This window comes from Apium graveolens, chromosome 2 (genome assembly GCF_009905375.1).
Source record: "Apium graveolens cultivar Ventura chromosome 2, ASM990537v1, whole genome shotgun sequence".
Classification (NCBI taxonomy): domain Eukaryota; kingdom Viridiplantae; phylum Streptophyta; class Magnoliopsida; order Apiales; family Apiaceae; genus Apium; species Apium graveolens.
Window position 1 is genome coordinate 314,502,965 of NC_133648.1, and position 20,740 is coordinate 314,523,704.

General features: G+C 41.6%; 3 protein-coding genes across 5 annotated transcripts; all 3 read right to left on the reverse strand.

The window, feature by feature from the left end:
* Positions 1-11,027: 11,027 nt before the first annotated feature.
* On the reverse strand, positions 11,028-13,695 carry LOC141708806 (terpene synthase 10-like). Its single transcript, XM_074512597.1, has 7 exons — positions 13,421-13,695; positions 13,073-13,334; positions 12,550-12,922; positions 12,147-12,365; positions 11,909-12,047; positions 11,560-11,808; positions 11,028-11,466 (listed from the first exon to the last, which is right to left on the reverse strand). Exons 1-7 carry the CDS (start codon positions 13,634-13,636, stop codon positions 11,161-11,163), a joined length of 1,764 nt encoding a protein of 587 aa, XP_074368698.1. The 5' UTR covers positions 13,637-13,695; the 3' UTR covers positions 11,028-11,160.
* A 635-nt stretch (positions 13,696-14,330) lies between these two features.
* On the reverse strand, positions 14,331-18,020 carry LOC141708807 (putative F-box protein At1g47790). 3 transcript variants are annotated; one of them, XM_074512600.1, is made up of 3 exons: positions 17,002-18,020; positions 16,752-16,899; positions 14,331-14,718 (listed from the first exon to the last, which is right to left on the reverse strand). In XM_074512600.1, the coding sequence occupies exons 1-2, from the start codon at positions 17,930-17,932 to the stop codon at positions 16,763-16,765; spliced, it is 1,068 nt and encodes a 355-aa protein (XP_074368701.1). In that variant the 5' UTR covers positions 17,933-18,020; the 3' UTR covers positions 14,331-14,718; positions 16,752-16,762. The 3 variants fall into 3 exon arrangements, with proteins under 3 accessions (XP_074368701.1, XP_074368699.1, XP_074368700.1); XM_074512598.1 differs by having other exon boundaries at positions 16,752-18,020; XM_074512599.1 differs by having other exon boundaries at positions 14,331-14,736; positions 16,752-18,020.
* Positions 18,021-18,760: 740 nt separating this feature from the next.
* LOC141706416 (small ribosomal subunit protein uS10y-like) lies at positions 18,761-20,740 on the reverse strand. The gene is made up of 3 exons (XM_074509182.1): positions 20,291-20,740; positions 19,367-19,480; positions 18,761-19,120 (listed from the first exon to the last, which is right to left on the reverse strand). The coding sequence occupies exons 1-3, from the start codon at positions 20,496-20,498 to the stop codon at positions 18,957-18,959; spliced, it is 486 nt and encodes a 161-aa protein (XP_074365283.1). The 5' UTR covers positions 20,499-20,740; the 3' UTR covers positions 18,761-18,956.

The window sequence follows — 20,740 nt, forward strand, 5'->3', positions numbered from 1 at the left end:
GTTTGGGTGGGTCTTGGTGCAGATGTGACAGGTGGTTAATGTTGTAGCGCTTTTCCCGGAGTGTCAGGTGGCGGTTGAGCTTCTTGCACGAATATATGTGTAAGTACATATGTATGCACGAAACGTTGCAATTTTTCCCCCTTTTTTGCCTCAAAAGTTGCGCCTGTTAAATAATTACAACGATGTAATCATTAACTGCAGCGGTTATTTTCTGGATGCTCAGGATTGTGCCACGTGTCTCCGATCAACGGACCGGATTACGGGGTAGTTGAGTGGGTTAACTCTCCCTCTGTGCCTATAAATACTCCGCCTTTCTCATTTCTTTTCTCTTTACGCAACTGCAAACACAAAATCTTTCTGCCATTTTTCTCCAAATCGAATTTGGGAGCTCCTTTGCTTTTTGAAGCCGGTTTATTCTCCTGCTTTCTTGTAAGTTCTCGAACTTGTCTTCGTTCTTCTTTTTGTTTCTTCGTGGTTGTTTAGCGAGTACTTGTAGTTTGAGCTTTTAGAATGCATGTGTGCCCAAGTATCTGAGTTTGATTATTTCTATTGTGTCGAGTTTTGATGAATCAAAATATGTTGTTTGCTGTTTAGATTTATGGCTTTTGTTTGCGACTAAGAAGTTGATGTTTGTACTGAGTTTGGGCTTGTGTTTTGGGATACACATATGTACGAATATGGGTTTCAATCTATGCAAAACTGGGTTTGTTCTTTGCTTTTATGATTGTTCATAGCATTTGTTATGGGTGTATATATGTATGTATAGGTTGTATGATATATTTTGGTGTTTTGATTTTGAGGTTAACTGTTTCTGAGTAGCTTCTGTGTTTCTTTCTTTCTTTTTCTTCCTGAAATGGCATAGACTCTGGGGTTATATGGTTAGGAGGGGTAGAAGGAAACAATTAGCTAACCTGAAACGTAGACCTGACCGTCCCCACTTTGGATTTCCTGAACATTCTTCGAGTGACTCTTCCCCGGAACCAGAAAATATGCCTCCCCGTCGCCAAGCCATAGTTGAGGAATTGCCTACTTTCCTATTAAACCCCGGGCAGACTTTGGGTAGGAGAGACGGGTCCTAGGTGGATATAGACCATTACTTTGTTCGGACTCGTGAGAACAGCCCTCCCCATGATTATTACTTTAGGGATCTCACCACTACTTATAGGCCCGGGGGCTTAGAACCTTATGATGGGGCCCGCATGGATCAACTTTTTTATAATGCCCCCGGGACAAGATATGTTCCTGCCCCCCGTCATCCTGACCTCTCCGAGTACACCTTCCAGCAGATAGACGATCTGGTGAAGGCTGTATTTAACTTCGGGGATGATATGGAGTGGAGGTGGCCCGAGCCTCACGAGAGAGTTTATCACCGTCCTGCTGGTGGTTGGGTAGGGATTCCCTTAGAGCATCTTCGTAGCATGAGACCCAATCTCCACCAGTTTACCAAGTCCCTGTGCCGTGACGTCTACGGGATACCTTTCACTCAGCTAGCCCCGAACTCTATTAAGTGGGTTTCCTGGTTCCTGGCCTGTTGCCACGTGAAGAAGTACCTTCCGACTTTTAAGCTTTTTCATTATCTTTTTAAAATCAAAAAGTCCACCTTGCCTCCTCTTTTTGAGTTTACCTTTAATATAGATGGTTGTGGGCTCCCTTCTGATGCCAAAAAGGCTCTCGTCTTCATGTTGAATTCGCTCCGGGGCTGGCACCAGGAGTTCATCTTCGTCCGGGGGTGGGACTTGGAGTTTATGTCTTTGTACAAAACCACTTTGAAAAATAGCAGGTTCCCATCCGAGAGGCTTGGTGGAGATGCCTTGACGAAGATGTACGACTTTGTGGTTGCTCTTGGTGCCCAGTGGACCCGGGACACCTTTTTAGATAATCAAACATTGTATAATGTTGGCTGTAAGTGTTTTGTCTTAGCAGTTTTTCCTTGTATTTTTCCTGCTGTGTATCTCTGTCTTGTTCATTTGAATGATTGTTGTTCCTTGTGCAGGTCTTCCCTTCCTGAACCCCTTCCATTACGCTATGTCGCAGCAATTTAAGGATTTGGCTGGGAGGTTCAAGAAGATTGGTGGTGCCGTGCAATTGGACTCGGGGAAGAAGGCAGCTGGTGCAGGTAGCGGTTCACAGACCCGGGATGCTGGTTCCCCGGGCAACAGTGTAAGGCATAGTGCTCATGTGATTACCCCGCCTGTTGCTCCGGAGCCTGAGGAGGTTGAGGTGGTTGAGCTGGAAGAGGTGGAGGTCGGGTCTTTAAATCCGCGAAAGAGGAAGGCTGTGGCGGAAGCTGCTGGAGGGTCCGGAACCCCACAGCGCAGGAGGGTTTCAGGTTCGGGTCCTTCGGAAGAAGAGAGCCAGAAGTTGGTGGAGGAGGATGCGCTGAAGAACCTCCTGGCTCGGATGACCCTGGATGATCGCCGGAATGAAATGTTTGATAACTATGCTACCCCGGCTGACTTTGACTGCTATGCTACGGAGGATCTGGATACCTTCCTCGATCATCTTGTCCGGGACGTTTCGGAGGTAAGGCCGTTCCCTTAACATTTCCCTTTTCTATCCTTGTGTTGGTACTTAGCCGTTTTGTTTTCAGGCCAATGCTCGGATCAGCGGCTGCTCTACCATTCTCCACAACTTCCGCATAAGGGAGACAAAGACTAAGGCTACGCTGAAAGAGCTGAGTAAGGACAAGGAGAACTTTGCCAAGTATCGGGAGGTGAAGGAGATAGAATCCCGGGAGCATAAACAAGCCGTTGCTGAGGCGGTGAAGTCTCGGGAGGCTGCGGAGCAGTTGGTGGGATCCCTCTGGGCGGAGGTGGAGAACCTGAAGAAGGAGCTTGCTGCTAGGCCCCCGGCAGAGGAGGTGCTGGAGTCTTTACGGGGTACCCCTGCCTACTACGAGGAGCTTAACAACAAGATTTTTGAGAAGGTCAATATCTGCTGGGACGTTGCTTCTGCCTATCTTGCTGAGAATCCGGGCGGTGACATGGACGGATTCATAGAGCTATATCTTGCTGAAGAGCTCCGTCGTGAGGAAGCCCGAGCAGCTGAGGCAGGTACTTCCGGGACTCAGCCGCCTCCGCCTCCCGAAGAGGGCCGCGAGAAGACTCCTCCTCCTCCTCCCGAGAACTGAAGAATGAAGACCCAGGCCTTGTGCCTTGTAATTTACTTTTCGTAACTTGCAGTTGTTTCAGACTTAGCCCTTGTGGCTTTTAGACTTTGTTATTTGGTTTCCGTATTGACTTTGATTTGGATTTATCTCGGGGCTTGGTTTGCCTCGGGAATTCATGTAAATATATTTCCCTTTCGTATTTGGTTTTGCTTTCTTTTATCGAATTTTTTCTAAGTACACATGGTTTGTGTAATAGTCCCCGGAGAGGGGTTTTCAACATTTTAACTGAATAAAATTTTCTAAGTACACATGGTTTGTGTAATAGTCCCCGGGAAGGGGTTTTTAAAATTTTAACTGAATAAAATTTTTTAAGTACACATGGTTTGTGTAATAGTCCCCGGGAAGGGGTTTTTAAAATTTTAACTGAATAAAATTTTTCAAGTACACATGGTTTGTGTAATAGTCCCCGGGAAGGGGTTTTCAACATTTTAACTGAATAAAATTTTCTAAGTACACATGGTTTGTGTAATAGTAGAATGATTTTGGGCTATGGGGTGCTCCAAATCAGTTTTTTTATTTAAATCATTAGGACAACAGTACATTCTGGGGAAATGTTGAAAATTACATCAAGCTGCTATAGCCTAGAAATGGGGGAGATGCCGGAATGTGTGGTCTGCCTTTATTGGTAGAATTTCCTTAGGCGAGCTCCATGCCAAGTGTTTGGGACTTCGGTCCCCCCGAGGTAGCTTAGCTTGGCCGAAGTACTTCTTTAACCCTGTAGGGGCCTTCCCAGTTGGGCTGGAGCTTTCCCTGATTAGTTGGGTCCGAGGCCTCCGTGTGTCGGAGTACCAGGTCTCCTTCTTCATATTCCCTGATTCTGGCCTTCTTCCCAAAGTGGAGCCTTGTCTTTTCTTTGTAAACTTCCATCTTTCTTACTGCTTCGTCTCTTATCTCATCTAGGAGTTCCAGGTTGGTCTTAAGCCCTTCAATGTTTGAGATTTCGTTGAAATTGACAACTCTGTGGGAAGGGGATCTGGTTTTGATTGGAATGCGGGCTTCAGTACCGTATGCAAGCTTGAAAAGGGGGACTCATTCGTTCCCGCTCTGGGGGTGGTTCTGTAGGACCACAAGACTTTTGGGAGCTCGTCCGACCAAGTTTTCTTGGATTCTTCTAGTCTCTTTTCCAGACCCCGAAGTATGGTTCTATTGGTTACATCGACCTGTCCATTTCCCTGAGGGTGCGCAACCGACGCTCTTTTGTGCTTGATTCCGAGCTCTTTTAGATATGCTTCAAATTCAGACCCGACAAATTGCGGGCCATTGTCGGAGATGAGGACTACAGGGATCCCGAACCTCATGACAATCGCGTCCGTGAACTTGATGCAATCCTGTTGGTTGATTGTCCTCATGGCTTTAGCTTCTGCCCACTTTGTCATGTAATCAATGGCTACCAGGACGTAGCGGAGGTCGTCTTTTGCTCGGGGGAAAGGGCCCATGATATCTATGCCCCATACAGCGAACGGGATAGGAGATAACACTGATGCTGGCAAGCTCAGGCTTTGTCTTGGGACATTGCTGAATTTATGGCATTGAGAGCACTTCTGGACGTAAGCGACGGAATCGGAGTGTATCGTGGGCCAGTAATACCCTTGCCTGATGATTTTGTAAGCCAGAGCTTTGGCTGCCAGGTGGTCTCCGCAGATGCCTTCATGAACCTCCCGGAGGCAATAGTTGGCCTCCTCAAGATCTACACATTTCAAGGTAGGTGCGAAAAAGGTTCTTCTGTATAGCTGACCCTCTTCCAGGAAGAAACGAGCAGCTTTGTGCTTCAAATATCTGGCCTTGTTCTGGTCTTCTGGGAGTGTTCCATCCCTTAAGTAAGCTATATAAGGGGTCATCCAATTGTCTGGGCTCCCGATGCACAGGACCTCAGCTCGCTCTGTGCTGGGTACTTTGAGTTCTTCGAAGTATACCGAACTAACGAGATCGGAGGAATTTTGCACGAGTTTGGACAGCTCGTCCGCTTTGGAGTTCTCTTCTCTGTTGATCTGAAGTATGGTGATGTCGGGAGTGGCTTCCAAGATGCTTCGTACCATTGCTTGGTAATGTGCCAGTGTTGGATCTTTCATGATATATTCTCCGGTGGTTTGCTTGACCACGATCTGAGAATCACTGTGGATGGTCATTCTTGAGATGCCGAGAGATTTCGCCAACTTGAGCCCGGCAATGAGTGCTTCATATTCAGCCTGATTATTCGTTGCCTTGAAAGCGAAAGTTATTGCTTGTTGAATGGTGAAGCCCTTCGGGCTAATAAGGATGAGGCCCGCTCCGGACCTCTCGGCCGTGGACGAGCCATCGATATAGAGCTTCCAGGAATCCGTGCCCGAGTTGGTTCTCTCCGGGGACATCTCTCGGGGTAAAGGTTGAGTACTTTCCGGGAAGGTGCATTCCATCACAAATTCGGCTAAGGCCTGAGCCTTTATTGCCGTGCGCGGCACGAAATTGATGTTAAATTGACTTAGTTCAATGGCCCAGTTAACTAACCTTCCAGAGGCATCTGGTTTGTGAATGACCTTCCTGAGCTGCTGGTCCGTGACTACTCTGATTTCTCGGCCTTGGAAGTACTGCCTCAGCTTCCTGCTGGAATGTATAAGGGCCAAGGCAAACTTTTCCAAGTTTGGGTACCGAGTCTCGGCATCCTTGAGGACTTGGCTGACATAGTAGACGGGGTTCTGTGTTTCTCCTTCCTCCCGGACTAGTGCCGAGGAGACAGTTTTGGGTCCGACGGCGATGTATAGAGACAGAGGTTCTCCGGGCTTGGCTTTGGAGAGCACCGGGGGGTCCATCAGGTGTCTCTTGATTTCTTCGAATGCTGCATGACATTCCGGTGTCCAGTCCACTAACTTCTTGTTTCGGGCCCCTCTTAGTAACTCAAAGAATGGGAGACATCTCTCTGCTAGTTTTGGGATAAATCTTCGCAGTGCTGCTAGGCATCCTGCCAACTTCTGGATGTCCCTCTGTGTTTGGGGTATCTTCATTTCCATGATGGCAGTGATTTTCTCTGGGTTCGCTTCTATTCCTCTTTCGCTGACCAAGAATCCCAGAAATTTGCCTGAAGGTACCCCGAACGCACATTTCTCCGGGTTCAGCTTCATGTTGTACTTCCTTAGGTTGTCAAAGCACTCCTTGAGGTCTTTTATGTGGTCCGGGGTGGCGAGTGACTTGGAGATCATATCGTCTACGTAAGATTCCATGTTCCTCCCCAACTGGCTCTTGAAAATTGTGTTCATCATTTTCTGGTAGGTGGCGCCAGTGTTGATGAGTTCGAAGGGCATCATGATAAAGGCGTAGACCGCCCTATGTGTAATGAAGGCCGTTTTGGCGATGTCTTCGGGATTCATGCGAACCTGGTTGTATCCCGAAAAGGCGTCCATGAAGCTGAGCATGGTATGGCCCGAAGTCGCGTCAATCAGCTGGTCGATATTAGGGAGGGGATAGGAGTCTTTAGGGCATGCAGCATTGAGGCTCGTGTAGTCGACGCACATCCTCCACTTTCCGTTTGGTTTCTTGACTAACACCACGTTGGCGAGCCAGTCGGGATATTTGATCTCGTAGATGATGTCGGCCTTGAGCAGTTTTTCTATCTCCACGTCTATTGCTTGTTGTCGCTCGGGAGCAAAATTTCTCCTTTTTTGTTTGATAGGTTTCTTCTTTGGGTCTACGTCCAGGTTGTGCATTGCCACCGACTGGTCGATTCCGGGCATATCCTCTGGCATCCATGCGAATACATCCGCATATTCTTTTAACAATGAGATGAGTTCTTCTTGAAAGGATGTCTCCAGGCCTTTTCCAATTTTCAACTTCCGGGTGGGGTTCCCGGGGTCCAGTTCTATCTCCACCGTCTGGGCGGCAGGCTCTACATTGCTTTTTTCTCTGACTTCCACAAATTTCTGTATCCGGGCGTCGGCGTTGGTTTCGCTGTATCCTGAGTCTTCTATCATGTTGACATCCAGCTTTAGCCTTTTGTTGAAGTGTTCGCGATGTTTCTTGCGGCTTTGGCCTTTGGGTAAGGCCATTGCCTTCTTTCTGTTTTCCGGGTCTGTTTCCGCCATGACCAGTGCCTGTCCATAGCATCTCCCCGAAGCGCCCCGGTCCCCCTTGAGTTCCCCGATGCCTCCCGGGGTAGGGAACTTCAGCTTTAGATGAATTGTAGACGGGATGGCCCGAAGCTTGGTGATGGTGGGTCTTCCCAGGATCATGTTGTAAGAGGATGCAGCGCTTATCACGTAGAACTTCATGACATGAGATACCTGTCGGGGAGCGGTACCAAAGACCATGGGGAGGTATATTACCCCGCGGATCGGGATCATATTGTTCCCGAACCCGTAGAGAGGATCTTCGAGGCAGGGATCCATGCGGAGGTGTCCCGACTTCATCTTGTTAAGGGCATGTTCGAAAACAATGTTAGCTGAAGAACCATTATCAACCAGAATTCTTTGTACCTCATTGTCGGCGATGTCGAGGGTCACGACCAGGGCTTGGTTGTGTCCGGGATCCAGGCCTTCATAATCTGCATTGGAGAAATATATGTGCTCATCTCCTGCCGTCTGTATCATCAAGACATCGCTGCCCTCATCTGGACTTCGGGGAGGGGAGGAGGTCCCCCCAAAGATCATGTTGACCACATGTTTACCCCCGCCGGAGGGTTTATCTCTGTCATCAAGCCTTCTCTGTAGATACTGGTTCATGTTGCCTTTCTTTATCTGATCTTTAATGAATATTTTGAAAGAGAAGCAGTTCTCCGTGGTGTGGCCATGATCTTCGTGGTACCCAAAATGCTTATCCCGGGCCCTGTTCCCGGGGGGTGCCAACAGCGGCTTCAGGGGGTAATAAAAGGGCTTCCCTTTGATCTCTCTCAAGATGTCGGCCCGGGGCCGATTGAGCGGAGTCCACTCGGGCTCCGGTTTCGGTTCCCTCTTAGGCTTGGGCTTCTTTTCATTTTTCTGGTGTCTGGAGTAGTCATCCCGGGGTGGGGTCCCCCTGGATTGCTGAACATAATTGGTCTGTCTATCTGTCATGTGCCTCTTTTCTCTCCCGTAGGGGCGGGGGTGCTCCGGGGACTCGTCATCATCCCGGATCCTCCTGTTCATCTTCATTGAGGTGAGGAAGTCATTTTCTTTGATAAACTTGGACGCCATTGCATAGGCTGAAGCAAGGCTTTGGGGTTCCCTATGGATTAGGTCCTTTACGTAGCCTTCACATGAAACTGGGTGGAGATTTCGCCGGAAAATATTCACGGCTTCCTTTTCTTCAAGGTTGGAGAGCTGGTTGACTGATTCTTGGAATCTTTTGATAAACTCTGGGAGAGTTTCTCTGCTTCTCTGTTGTATGGTTTCCAAGTGGCACATCTGGAGCTCATTCATGCGGTTCGCCCTGAACCTCTTGAGAAATATCTCCCGGAAGTCCTTCCAGGAGTCGATACTCCGGGAGGAGATTCGACTGAACCATATTTGTGCTCCGCCCTTCAGCGTTGAGGTGAAGAAATGACATTTGGTGAGGTCACTGTAATCGTATATGTTCGAGATCTGTTCAAAGTAGTTGAGATGTTCTTCTGGGTCGGCAAGTCCATCGAAAGAGTCGAAGTTGAAGTGCTTGAGCGCTGATTCCCTGGGGGTGGATTCCAGCTTTCTGGTGAAGGGCGTGGCCGCCGCCCCGACTTCCACATCTCCTTCCACTTTTCTTTTAAGGTCCCGGAGAACTCGGGCCATTTGCTCCTGCTTGGATTCCTTTTCAGGCTCTGAATCCGAGGAGACATGGATCCGGCGTGCCCTTTTCTTCAGTTTGGCTTCTTCCTCTTGCACTCTTTTTTTAATGTTGGCTTTTGCCTTGGCCTCTTCCTCCTTTCGAATACGGTCCCGGAGCGTGGCCCTCTTGATCTCATCTCGCGCGTCCTCTGACGGCCTCTTAGTTTTGCCGATTCGGTCCAAGACTGAGCCCCGAGATTCTTCCGAGTGCTCTTCCTGGTCTTCTGGGCGGGTCTCAGGGGCTTTGTTCTTTTCTTTCCACAGGTCCATAGCCGCTTGAATCTGCTCCGGGGTCATATTTCCCCAAGGGTTTGTAGAGGTTTCCGCATACTTGTGGGCTGCTTTCTCTATGGTTAATCTCTGGTCTCCGGGCTGAAGCAGAGACGAAGCACGAGCTATGGGGGGCTCTTCATCTATATCCTCCATCTCGCCGTCCCTGGGCGGGGCGACCGTGGGCTGAATGGTTCCGGAGACCGAGGTCTTGCTCTTTCGCGTGGTTATTATTCTCAGGGCACAGTAAGGGTGATGGTGCTAGGATGTGTGATCGTTCTGGAGAAAGAATAAGGAGAGTGAGCTGTAAAGAGAGGGAGGGTTTTCGTTCTTACCAGAGAGGGTTGCTTTGGTTTTGTAGCTGTGCAACGTAGCTGGAGTTGACACCACGTCACCGGAGGTTCGCCCCCTCCTTCTAGCGCCAATGATAACTCGGTTTCTTCCCAGGTCTTCTCCTTTCTCTCACGTGCGGGGACCCGGCCTGCGCAGCGGTTTGGGTGCGGTTAGCCTGCTAGGTAGGGGTCTCTGCAAAACAGAACCGGAGGGGGGGTTGTATCCCGCGACAACTCCGGTGTGAGAATAAGAAATGGGCTTTCTTGAAGAAGAAGAAGAAGAAGAAGAAGAAGAGGGAAGAAGGAGCTATTCAAAAATATGTGAGGGTGTGTGTATGTGAGTATAGCAGTCGAATATTTTCCAACCCCTAAAACCCTCTTTTTGGGGCCTTTTATAGGTCCCACGATTTAGGGTTTTTGGGGTTTGTACCTCTTCATCCTGGCCTTTGATCATTCTTGTGTGGTGATAGGTTGGACGGTCTAGATGAGCTGTGTGGTCAGGTGTCCTTTCTCCATCAGAGCTGTCTTGGGATGGTTGCCCATGAATGGCTAGGATGCAATTGTTCCATTTTGGGTAACATGAGACAGTTGACTCTTTTGTCCTGTGCCACGTGGCACCGGGGACCACTTCGGCTTGGGCCTGGGGTGGCATCTCTTTTGGGCCCCTGCTCTTCTAACTGGGCCTGATTATTTCTGGCCCATCATCTAATGACCCTTATAATGGTACAAATTGGAAAGACAGTGTCTTTTTTATCCATCTGATACATTAAAGGGTACGAAACTCCATACATTGGGGATTAAAAGATATGCGTTCAATTATCTAGGCACATGGTTAAAACGTTATATGGTTTAAGTGGTAAAAGGTCAAGCCAAAACAAAAACACAAAATCCTAAAAAATTGAGTTATTTTATTGGACAAAAATATCAAACAACTTGCGTGAAAATAGAAAATTCAATCCAACTCTATAGCACACATATGTAAGGTTGTGCAATGATCGTTTGATCGGGTTTTAACGATCAGATCAGATCGGACTAGATATAACGATTTTATTGGGTATCAAACCGGACTGGATGGTTTAAAATTGGTGACAGGACCGGACCAGACCGCAACTTAACGGTTTCGTCTGGTCGGTAACTATTTAAAACCTAACTAAACATATAAATGTTAAAAGTTAAAAGTTAATATTTTTTTAATTTTAGATACAACTATTACACATAAAATACTAAATTGAAGATATTAAATTATAAAATAAACATATAAAGTATAAAATAAATATATGTAATTGATTGATATGTATATACCATAAAATGGTATTATTATTAATATTATTGAAACGGTCTGGTTTGACATCAGTGGTCTTATTTGGATATGAAAACCGGGTTGAACCGCGAAATAACGATTTTTATTTATACCAAAACTAAACCAAGTCGAACCGCCGAAAAAACTGAAAAAAGCGGTTTTGTCAATTTGGTCCGATTTGGTTTGGTCGGTTTGACTTATTTTTGCTATCATTGAAGCAAACTTATTCATGGTATTTCCTACTAGGCACACCTTTTTAAATACGAAAACTAAAAACACGCTGCATAAAATTGTAATTAGATAATGGTAAGTTCTACCGTCTTGGCGTCCATTTCCGCTAATTTCTTAGAGAGGGATGGGCTCAACAAGAAGCGAAATTACTGTAGCTTTGGCTACAACATCTTCAACACTATAGCCATCGTCGCCAGAATTGTACCAACAATGGGCTGCCCTGATTATATTCAGCATAATGTCAACAAATGGCCAAGATAAAGGATTATTATCCTCCTTCGAAAATCTGAGTTTGTTAATTTGCGCCCACTTCTTCCTGATCAAACTCATTATGTGGTTACGGGAAACTTCTTCCGTAACACCAGTATCTGACATGTAGCATTGTATTGATGATGGAACATCTCCTCTCTTTAACTCAGCCTGCAACATACAATTGCAACTATTTATGTACAGAGCATACGTTATTAGTATCTACTGGTGAATCTTAAATTTGCAGGTATTTAAATTCAGTACCGAGGATGTTCCATAATCATCAGTTAATCGAAAAATTTCACATGCCAATCGTACTATATCAGGGAGGCCCTCAATAAACTCGAGATCTTCTTTCTTGATTGGGTCCGCAGTGCAGATGTAAGAGTAAAGCATTACAATGGGGCCTCCTATTGACACAAATCCATTTTTCAAGTATTCTTCTAGTGTTGGCTGGTATCCAGTATTATACCACTTGGCTTCCACTATGTAACGCTCGAATAAGTCATTGAACTACAACATAAGAGTGACAATTTAAGGTATTTAACAATCTGGAAAACCAGAGTAATTTCCTTGAGCAATTTATGTACGATGACAAATTAAGGGAATATACCCATTTTTTTTGGTGTGGAAATGTATCAATGTTATAGTCCTTGAGGATCTCGTAAGTTGTTTCATTGACCACGTTGATCAATGACAGGAAGCACAACTTCATGTACTCCGGGAGGTCTTTCAATGCATTTAGATCCCACCTGAAATTTACTAAATGATTAGAATTATGACACTTGCCTGTTTAGTGGATATCTGTTTTGTGTGTTACTGGCAAAACAGAGAGATCGAGAGGCTCAAACCTTTCCACCACATCTGTAAAGAGTTCAAGTTCATCCAATGTACCATATATATCATAAACATCATCATATACACCAACAAGCTCTATAATTTTAGTTAAAACTTCTCTGCAATATCTGTGATGAGGCTCGCCTGTAATCCCCAAACTCCAGAAAAAAGAGGCCACCAACCTATCTCTTGCAAAAGGAAGTTTCACTCCCATGTCTAGTCTACTCCACCACCTATGTAACAAAATGAGTTAGAATCAATGAAGTATCATACATGTGGTTTTACTCTCTATGTACATTCTTAGATTTATGTTTGTCAATGAATCAGTTACTCTAAAAACTCAAGGTGTTAGAGGAAGATCCTTTCCAGGATCTTATATCATTATTCTAACATGTTAAAAGCTTTAATTATATAAACCTTGACAAATCCTTAAGCTCTTCTTGGTTCGACGCTTGCCTAACGTTGAAGTCCAACTTTGCAAATTCCAGAACTGCTGGGATCATGTCACCACTTCTTTGATATAAATTTATATACCATTTTGCGTCAAATCTCGGGATCCTCCACTGTAGTGGAAGCTCCAAAGCATTTCTCACTTGCATCTGGAGATCCAGATCACTAGTATTTTCGAGGCACTCTTTAAGTAAGTTACTTGTAAACGACCAAGCCTCATCCATAAGGGCCTCTCCTTCAATAGAAAAGTACGAGGCTTCATATAAACTTAACAGTCCCTGGACATCTGCAGTGACACCTTTATGAAAGCTCCCATTCTCTGTAAATCTCTTGAAACCCTCTGCCCACACAAAAGTTAAAACATTAGTAAAAATCATAATTTTGAAGAGACTTCTGGGAGGCAAACCGTGACTTTTAGCAAAAGTTAAATGCTCACTTATTTAACATTACTTTTAAGTGGAACTATATAAATTTGCGTAAAAGATATTACCAGGGGATATATAATGCCCATGTTGTCTAAGAAGCCTAAATTCAAGAGCAGTAGCATGCAAGTCCTTTTCCCAACTCTCATTTTCCAGACCACTATGGATGTTCTTCAAGGTACGATTAATTTCATCATGAAAATGATAATCTAACCCGAGTCTTTGCAACTGATCAATCAGCTCTAGTTGATCTAACAGCTCCACCATGTTATTAAATATCATCCTCACCTCTTCCTTCAGCTGGGAAGCTCGTGCATCGATTGCTTTACCCTGTTTAGATTTTGTGACTTTCATCCAGTACATAATGACATGAATAATGTACTTATGTTTAACTTTATATAGAAACAAAAAATTACCGTGTATTCAGTTTTCAAAGACTGCAAGAAATTGTTGTCCCACAAGCAAGGTTTATAGTTTGCTGATCGCCTTACGATAGGCTCCAGTGTAACAGCAACCTTAGTTATTCCAGAGACGGATTTGGTAACAGACTTGCAGGCGGTCACAGCTATAGGTTTGCATGGTGTGAATCTTCGAAAGTTGATCACAGGGGATACTGGAAATATAGCTGCCATTGTACTATAAAAAGCAAATTATGTACTCTAAACACTGAGGGTAAAGTGAGGGATGCTGCTAAACTTTAGCATGCACTGAATTTATACTGAAGTCCGGCATAATACGTGGCACATATCTTCAAAATTGGTGTACCAGGGTTTTTTTTAACCAGAATTTACTCCAAATTTCTCCAACATCCCAATTAGATTTTTATTTTCTGTTAACGAAGCCTCAATAATTAAGTTTTTTTTTAATATTTTTTAATATCGAGAAGTACAAGATCAACTTATTAAAAACTACTACCTCTAATTTATTTTAACTGTGTCTTGACTTTTGTGTGTTTGAAACATGACCCTTGAATTTGTAGAGACCATGGTGCCTTTGGCCAACAGCAAGAACATGTGTTCAAATTTGGCCACAAGATGATTCTGATCCAATAACTTTCCAACAGACAAGAGATTGTGCTTAAACTCAGGCACCTAAAGAACATGCTAGCTATACCAATTAAGATTGTCTATCCTGATGGTTCTCTGAAACTTGCACAGTCTCAGGATGCATTGACCGTATAGTAAATATTATCATTTTTTATATTTTCTTTTTGTAAATAAAAATATAAGTTATATATTTTTATTCAGAAAAAAAAAATTTTAAAAATTATTATTTTAACTATGAATGAGTGCAGAAAAGTCAAGTAACTATTAAAAAGAAATAGAGGGAGTATAAAAAACTGTATTAAGTTTCCACAAATGATAACTAGGATTATTATAACTTTAATTTGAAGATCAATTTACAAACTCCATAGAAGTGTTTTTTTGAACATCCAAAAGCATTGGAAATGAACCGAAGCCCCTCCAGTTGTAGAACACACATTACAACAATGATCTAAAACAAAACAAGCACAGCAAACAAGCAACAAACTACTCGACTGAAAACCTTAGAACTGCAAAGATAAATAGACAGCTGAACCAACTAGGACGGACTCAAGTCTTCTGTGACCAGCAACTTTAGAAGAGATCTAACAGATCGTCATCATCCAATTCATCTTCATAAACCACATCATGCATCTGCAGTTTATCATTCCCTAATCCACAGTGCTCCTGAGCTACATTACATAAAAATTCTGAAACATAAAAGTCTAACAAAACTCAAATTTTAGAAAAACAAACTTATACTCGTGTCTGTCTTTTATTGTCATAAATTAATATAAAGATTGGAAAAATTATAAAATCTTTGATATAAACACTACATCCTATTATAATCATCCTTGTTATAATTCGAAAATGTAAAAAACTCAAACTACTTATTCAGAGTATAATGAATATATTGTGAAGTCATTCGTGTCTTCAAGATTGGTGTACTGTGTATCAGGATCTTTGATTTCATATAATTAGCATCCGTTGCCAAATTTCTCTGATAACAAACAAAATTTGCATAAACCATGCTAATTAAGTCTAGTTTTTTATTTCATTATGTTAAGTACAAGATTAACCTATTGATTAAGGAATTCAGTTTCCACAAACAACTACATATATAGTGTTAAAGTGATTTTAGGCCAAAATGATTGATAACGACTATTACATTTGTTCCGATTCCGGACTTTGAATAAGGCACATGTTAATCTTTTTTAATCAATTCTTCAGTACAGATGCAGAAGTCAAGTTCTTCAATTCGACATGCTAAAGAAACTACTCCATTATTCAAGTATTTAGTGTTGACTGGTATGTACTGTGATATCACCAAGCCTCCACTACTGAAATAAATCTTTGAAAAACAATCAAAAAAGGTTTTTTTTAGCAATTAGAAAATTCCAGGAATAAAGTGATTAGAACAAATTAGTTCTGAATTTATAGTGTGACAAAGACTGGAACAGCATCTGCATTCCTTTGAATTTTCGAGTTTATGGCTCAAAAAAAGATGGTTTTGGAAATGGGAAAAGATGAAAATTTTACCAAGAGTGGAGGAAGAAATTAAATTTAGATATGTATCAAATCAATGTTTTTTGACAAACTATGAAAGTGACACTGATAGATCACCTTCTGGGAATTGTTCTATAATAAAACAATCAATTTCATATGGAACTTTAAAGCTATACAAAGCTCACTACAATCAACATATAAGCACCTTAGTTAATTAAAATTCAGAAAATAAAAAGTACATGATAACTCAGGCGCCAAGAGTCTCCAAGCCCGACTTGTCGTCGACTAATTGACGTGAAGGTCACCCAAGAGTCTCGTAGCCCGACTTGGGGGCTTCATAACCATAATTGTGATGTATTATGCTTATTTTGAACTAATTATTCTATTACTTTTGATCTAAATTATAAAATTAACGTGTTCAAATATATTATATATTAAATCTAGTAATTATACGTATAATGAACACTTTGTTGACTTTTTACGACTAGTTGGACGACTTGTCGACTAGTCTTCATGAAGGTACTCAGGCTTCGAGGGTCGACTTGGCGCCGTGATAACCTTGCATCACATACATTGGAGTAATGGAAACTGGAAAGGTAAAACAAACTGGTGCTTTTGAAGGCATCAGGTGGACACAATATAATTTGAAATCAGGTAAACAATAGGTAGGAAAAACAGAGAATTATGCATCTGTTTCTTCTATAATCGCTGTTGAAGTATTAAAAAATAATTTAAAATTTCTTAGAAAACGTTTAATACCATGACACTCCAAGAAACGCTATGCAAGTGTGCTCTAGCATTTAAGCTATTGTAGTATTTCTTTTTTATTTTATATTTCTTTTTCTTTTTTCTTATAATAATTTGCATAGCTCTTTCTATGAAAATGCTCTCCAAGTGATGTACTTGTATAACACTTTATCAGAAGTGCTATAAAAGTGGTGTATCCTAAGTTTTATTTGTAGTAGTGTCAGAAAGGAACTTTTAAACATAACATTCTCTTGGCCTAAAAAACCATTAAATAAAGTAAGAACATTCAATTGATTTGTACAATATTTTTAACCAATTAAAGCTTACTAAACAAATATGTCTCATGATTAAATAAGGTGGTGGAAAAAAAGTATACAATATAATTAATCTGTTTTGAGCAAAACAGTAGGGACAATTGATATAAGTTAGGGCAACAGCTGTAATCAGTAGACATAGAATGATACCTACTTACCACAAGGATATTCATGACGATCTGGGACAACTCACTTTGCAGATTTCAAGTTCCAACAGTTCAGATCCTCTTTCATGCATGACCAAACTCTCTATGAATGAAGTGTCTAAACAAGGAGGAACACGTATAATAGCCATCCTGGGAGAATCTGTATCACATGACATTAATAAGCGTCCACTCTTTGTAATAGTCACAGGCCATTGTACTTGCTCATATACAAATTCAGAATGAAGAGTCCAGGAAACGGTACCATCTTCATGACTCATAAGCCATATTTGAAAAGGCTGGCTGTATATTCCATTACTTCCATTTATTTTAAAAACACAAATAGCAAGTGAATCCTTAAACTTCATTAGACTAAAAGAAGCACAATCTCCTAAACAATAGCGAACATCATCTGTCAATTTCATTAGCCCAAACACCTCATTTCTAAAATCAAATGACATGAGACACACTGTGCAAGAATGGTTTTCAGTACGTCCTACACGATCTAACCAGTACACCATATGACCAACACTTATCCCAATTACATTACTTGCAACTCGAGGAACCCTGGTGTTTTCAATCTCCCTCCATTTCTTCTCCCTTAAGCTAAAAACCTCAACTACAGGAGCAAATTCTCCAACCAGCTTACCCGGGTTTTGGTCCCAATACATAATCCTAACAACCCTAATATCTTCACCAGGTTCGACAACTCCCAACCCGACTACATTGAAAAATCTGTCCTTCTCTTTCCATTTATGATCACAAGAAGTAACAATCGACAGATACTTCCTAACCGATGGATTCCAGAAATGCAAATCTCGACCAACATACGGAATATTAACATCAGTCAAACACAAAAGCCCATTAACCGACCCGACTAACTGCATTGTATTAGTCCTAGTAGTAAAAGGAATCTCATATTTATCGATAACATTCCCAGTTTCAAATGAATATAAGGAAGCATACGGTTCTTCGGAAACATTAGAATGAGGAATGAAAAGAACAACATCTTCATTAACACTAGAGATTGTATGTTTAATATGAGCAGAAATGAATTTAGGGTTTGTAATAAGAGAGTACCATGATTTGTTGACCGAGGTTGACCGGATTAGGGCTTTGACTGGAAGTCTTGTGAAGATTTCAACAGCTGTTTCTGAAGGAAGATCGTCAAAGGATGTTTCACTCCCACTTGCCATTGTTGTCTGAAAAAGGGGTTTTAGAGATTGTCTGAAAGGGGGTTTTAGAGTTTAAGAAGATATGCTACTGATGTTTCTATTAAGGAAATTCTTGTAATGTTGAAAGTAGTAATTAAAGGTTAAATTAATTTCTTGCATTTTTAACGATTGTTTTTACCTATGCTGATATTGCGGAATAATTTTGGATTTCAGGTTTCGGATCTATTTTGTAAACAAGCCAATTTTAAATCAAGTTAAAATCAGTTAAAATTGAATGAAATTGAATTTGTAAGTGTAAAAGAATGAAATTCTTAAATTAAATTATTTCAGTCGCTTTGTGGTTCATCAGGTCATTTTCGAATTTCGTCTCAGAAAATCGGATTGCAAATTAGATATTGGGGTTTCGGTTCATGTCCAATATTGATATCCCAAATTAACATCTTATTGTCTAGATTCCGAATGCAGGTATCTGATATCAGTCGTCAGGGTCTCCCGCGAGGCAAACTTCTGGAGTTCTGGTGGATACAAAAACCAGACTTAGCTCTGCAAATATAGGTAGCAAAGTTGAAGACAATCATTTATGGTTGAATGGCGATTGAACTTGAAGCTTAATCCAGTTTTAAGATCTAATTTTAGTACGGATGTAGCTCTGAGATCAAACTTATTCAGAAAAAGCTAATTTATTATTTTGGATACCATATATCATCATTATGTTAAGTTCTTTGTATACCCAAATACGGACTTTTGGATATATGTTAAGTTCTTAAGCTTCTGATCATAGCTTAAGAGAATGCAAAAATATGAAATACCCAACCAAGAAAAGGCTGGAATAGGAAAGCATGAAATACTCTAAATTCTTATACATATGGGTTATAACTTACAAGTATGGAAGGTGAACTCAATGTTGTCTGAATTGAACATCACCATAATGTACCTACAAATCAAGGAAGTACATTTCATAAATTACTAGTAACATTTAACTTAAACCTCAGCCCTGAGGACATAATTTACTCTAAGCTTGCACCGGCTCATGGTATCTGGCCCCCTAGAACACAATTTTATACTCAATGTCGACCCCAGAACCATCGTAATCTGAAATCATCTGCTTAACCAACTCAATGGTGCCGATGAGCTCAACAACTCTCCCGTGATATATCAACTCAGTACTGCAAGCATGGTTGCATCCTGACCAAGGTACACGGTTGTATTCTGACCAACAAAACATAAAATAGTTAGTTTGAGAATATACTGCAGATCAGAATATCAGATAGGAAAAATATATTAAATTTCACAACCCAAGGCTATTCTAACGTGGACAGTCAATATCAGACAGTTTGACCCTAAGACCTTCGTTATCTCAAGCATGTCAAATATTTGTACAAGAATATCACCACACCAAAAATTAAAAACCATCTGATAAGAAAAATGTTAAAATTTTAGAAACAAGCTACATACCTTTAGGAGGTGGGATGAATGTGGTTGTAGTATTCACAACTTTGATTGGCAATATTCCAGGACCCCAGACAATGAGTTGCATGGCCCTTGCATTTCTGTCAAAAGCCTTAGCTACTGCACATCACAACACAATAGCAAAATTAGTGCACAGGTTTCACTAGTAACGTAAACTTTCCATTGAATTAATATATTATAGTATTGACCACAAATCATATAATATATTTCTGACTTTCAATTTTCTATGAGTTTAAATTTGTACCTTATTCTTAGAGCATATCGAAATATTTATTTTGATATTTTGAAACGGAGGAATTACTTTCTTCGATTTTTTCTTTCGTGTCAACACTAATTCACATCGGGTTAAGTATCAAATTTACCACTAGCGAAATATCAAATTTACTACTGATTAATTCGGGATCTCAAATTGGCCATTTTTTACACAAAAATGCTAATTGTATGTGATACTTTTGAGATGTCGTTAGCTTATGACCGACTTGAAAAGTGGTCAATTTGAGATCAACCTACTTGAAAGTTATCAGTTTGAGACCCCAAATTTGTCGGTGGTAAATTTGAAATTTTGCTAATTATATAGTGGTCAACTTGATAATTAAGTGATTCACATCCTACCTAAAACGGAAAAATTGTAATCCAGGGATTGTCATCGTAGATGCTCTAAGTCTTAAAAGGTAGCCTATATATATGTATATGTATATATACCTATCGAAATTTAACAAAAATAAAATAAAATTGAGGAGTATTTACAATGGGTTTCGAGATTTAAAGTAATCACCCCAAATTCAAAAATTCGCACCGGATATAAGTTACACTCGCAAATAATACACATAAACAATGCAATTCTACAATATAATAATTTTAGAATTATTAAAATAAAAAAGCAAAGTGGGTAGAAAATATTGGAAGTACCGTCATCGACAGTCCTTCGCCACCTGGAGGAAAAGGTAACTGATATCTTGTGAAACTGCTTCTCTGGAGGTTTCAGTTTCTCCATCTCGAGAAATTCACCTTGAGGGAAAGAGAGTCGAAGAGGGAGAGAGTAAAGCTTCTCCTCCTCTGTGGTTTGCGGAGGAGAGATAGACAGATTCTGAAATTGCTTCACCATGGCATGCTCCATCACGACCGAGAGAGAGATGGGAGAGAGATTACAGAGAGAGAAAGAGGACAAAGAGAGATTACAGAGAGAGAGATTGGAGAGACCGGGAGAGAGAGGACGGAGAGAGATTAAGAGAGATTACAGAGACGAGGAGAGAGATCACAGAGAGATTTTACAAGTTATATTATTGGAGAGATTTTGGAGAAACCGCCAAAGTTAGTGCGGATGCTTTCATAATCCGAAACTTTATTGGTCGCGACAAA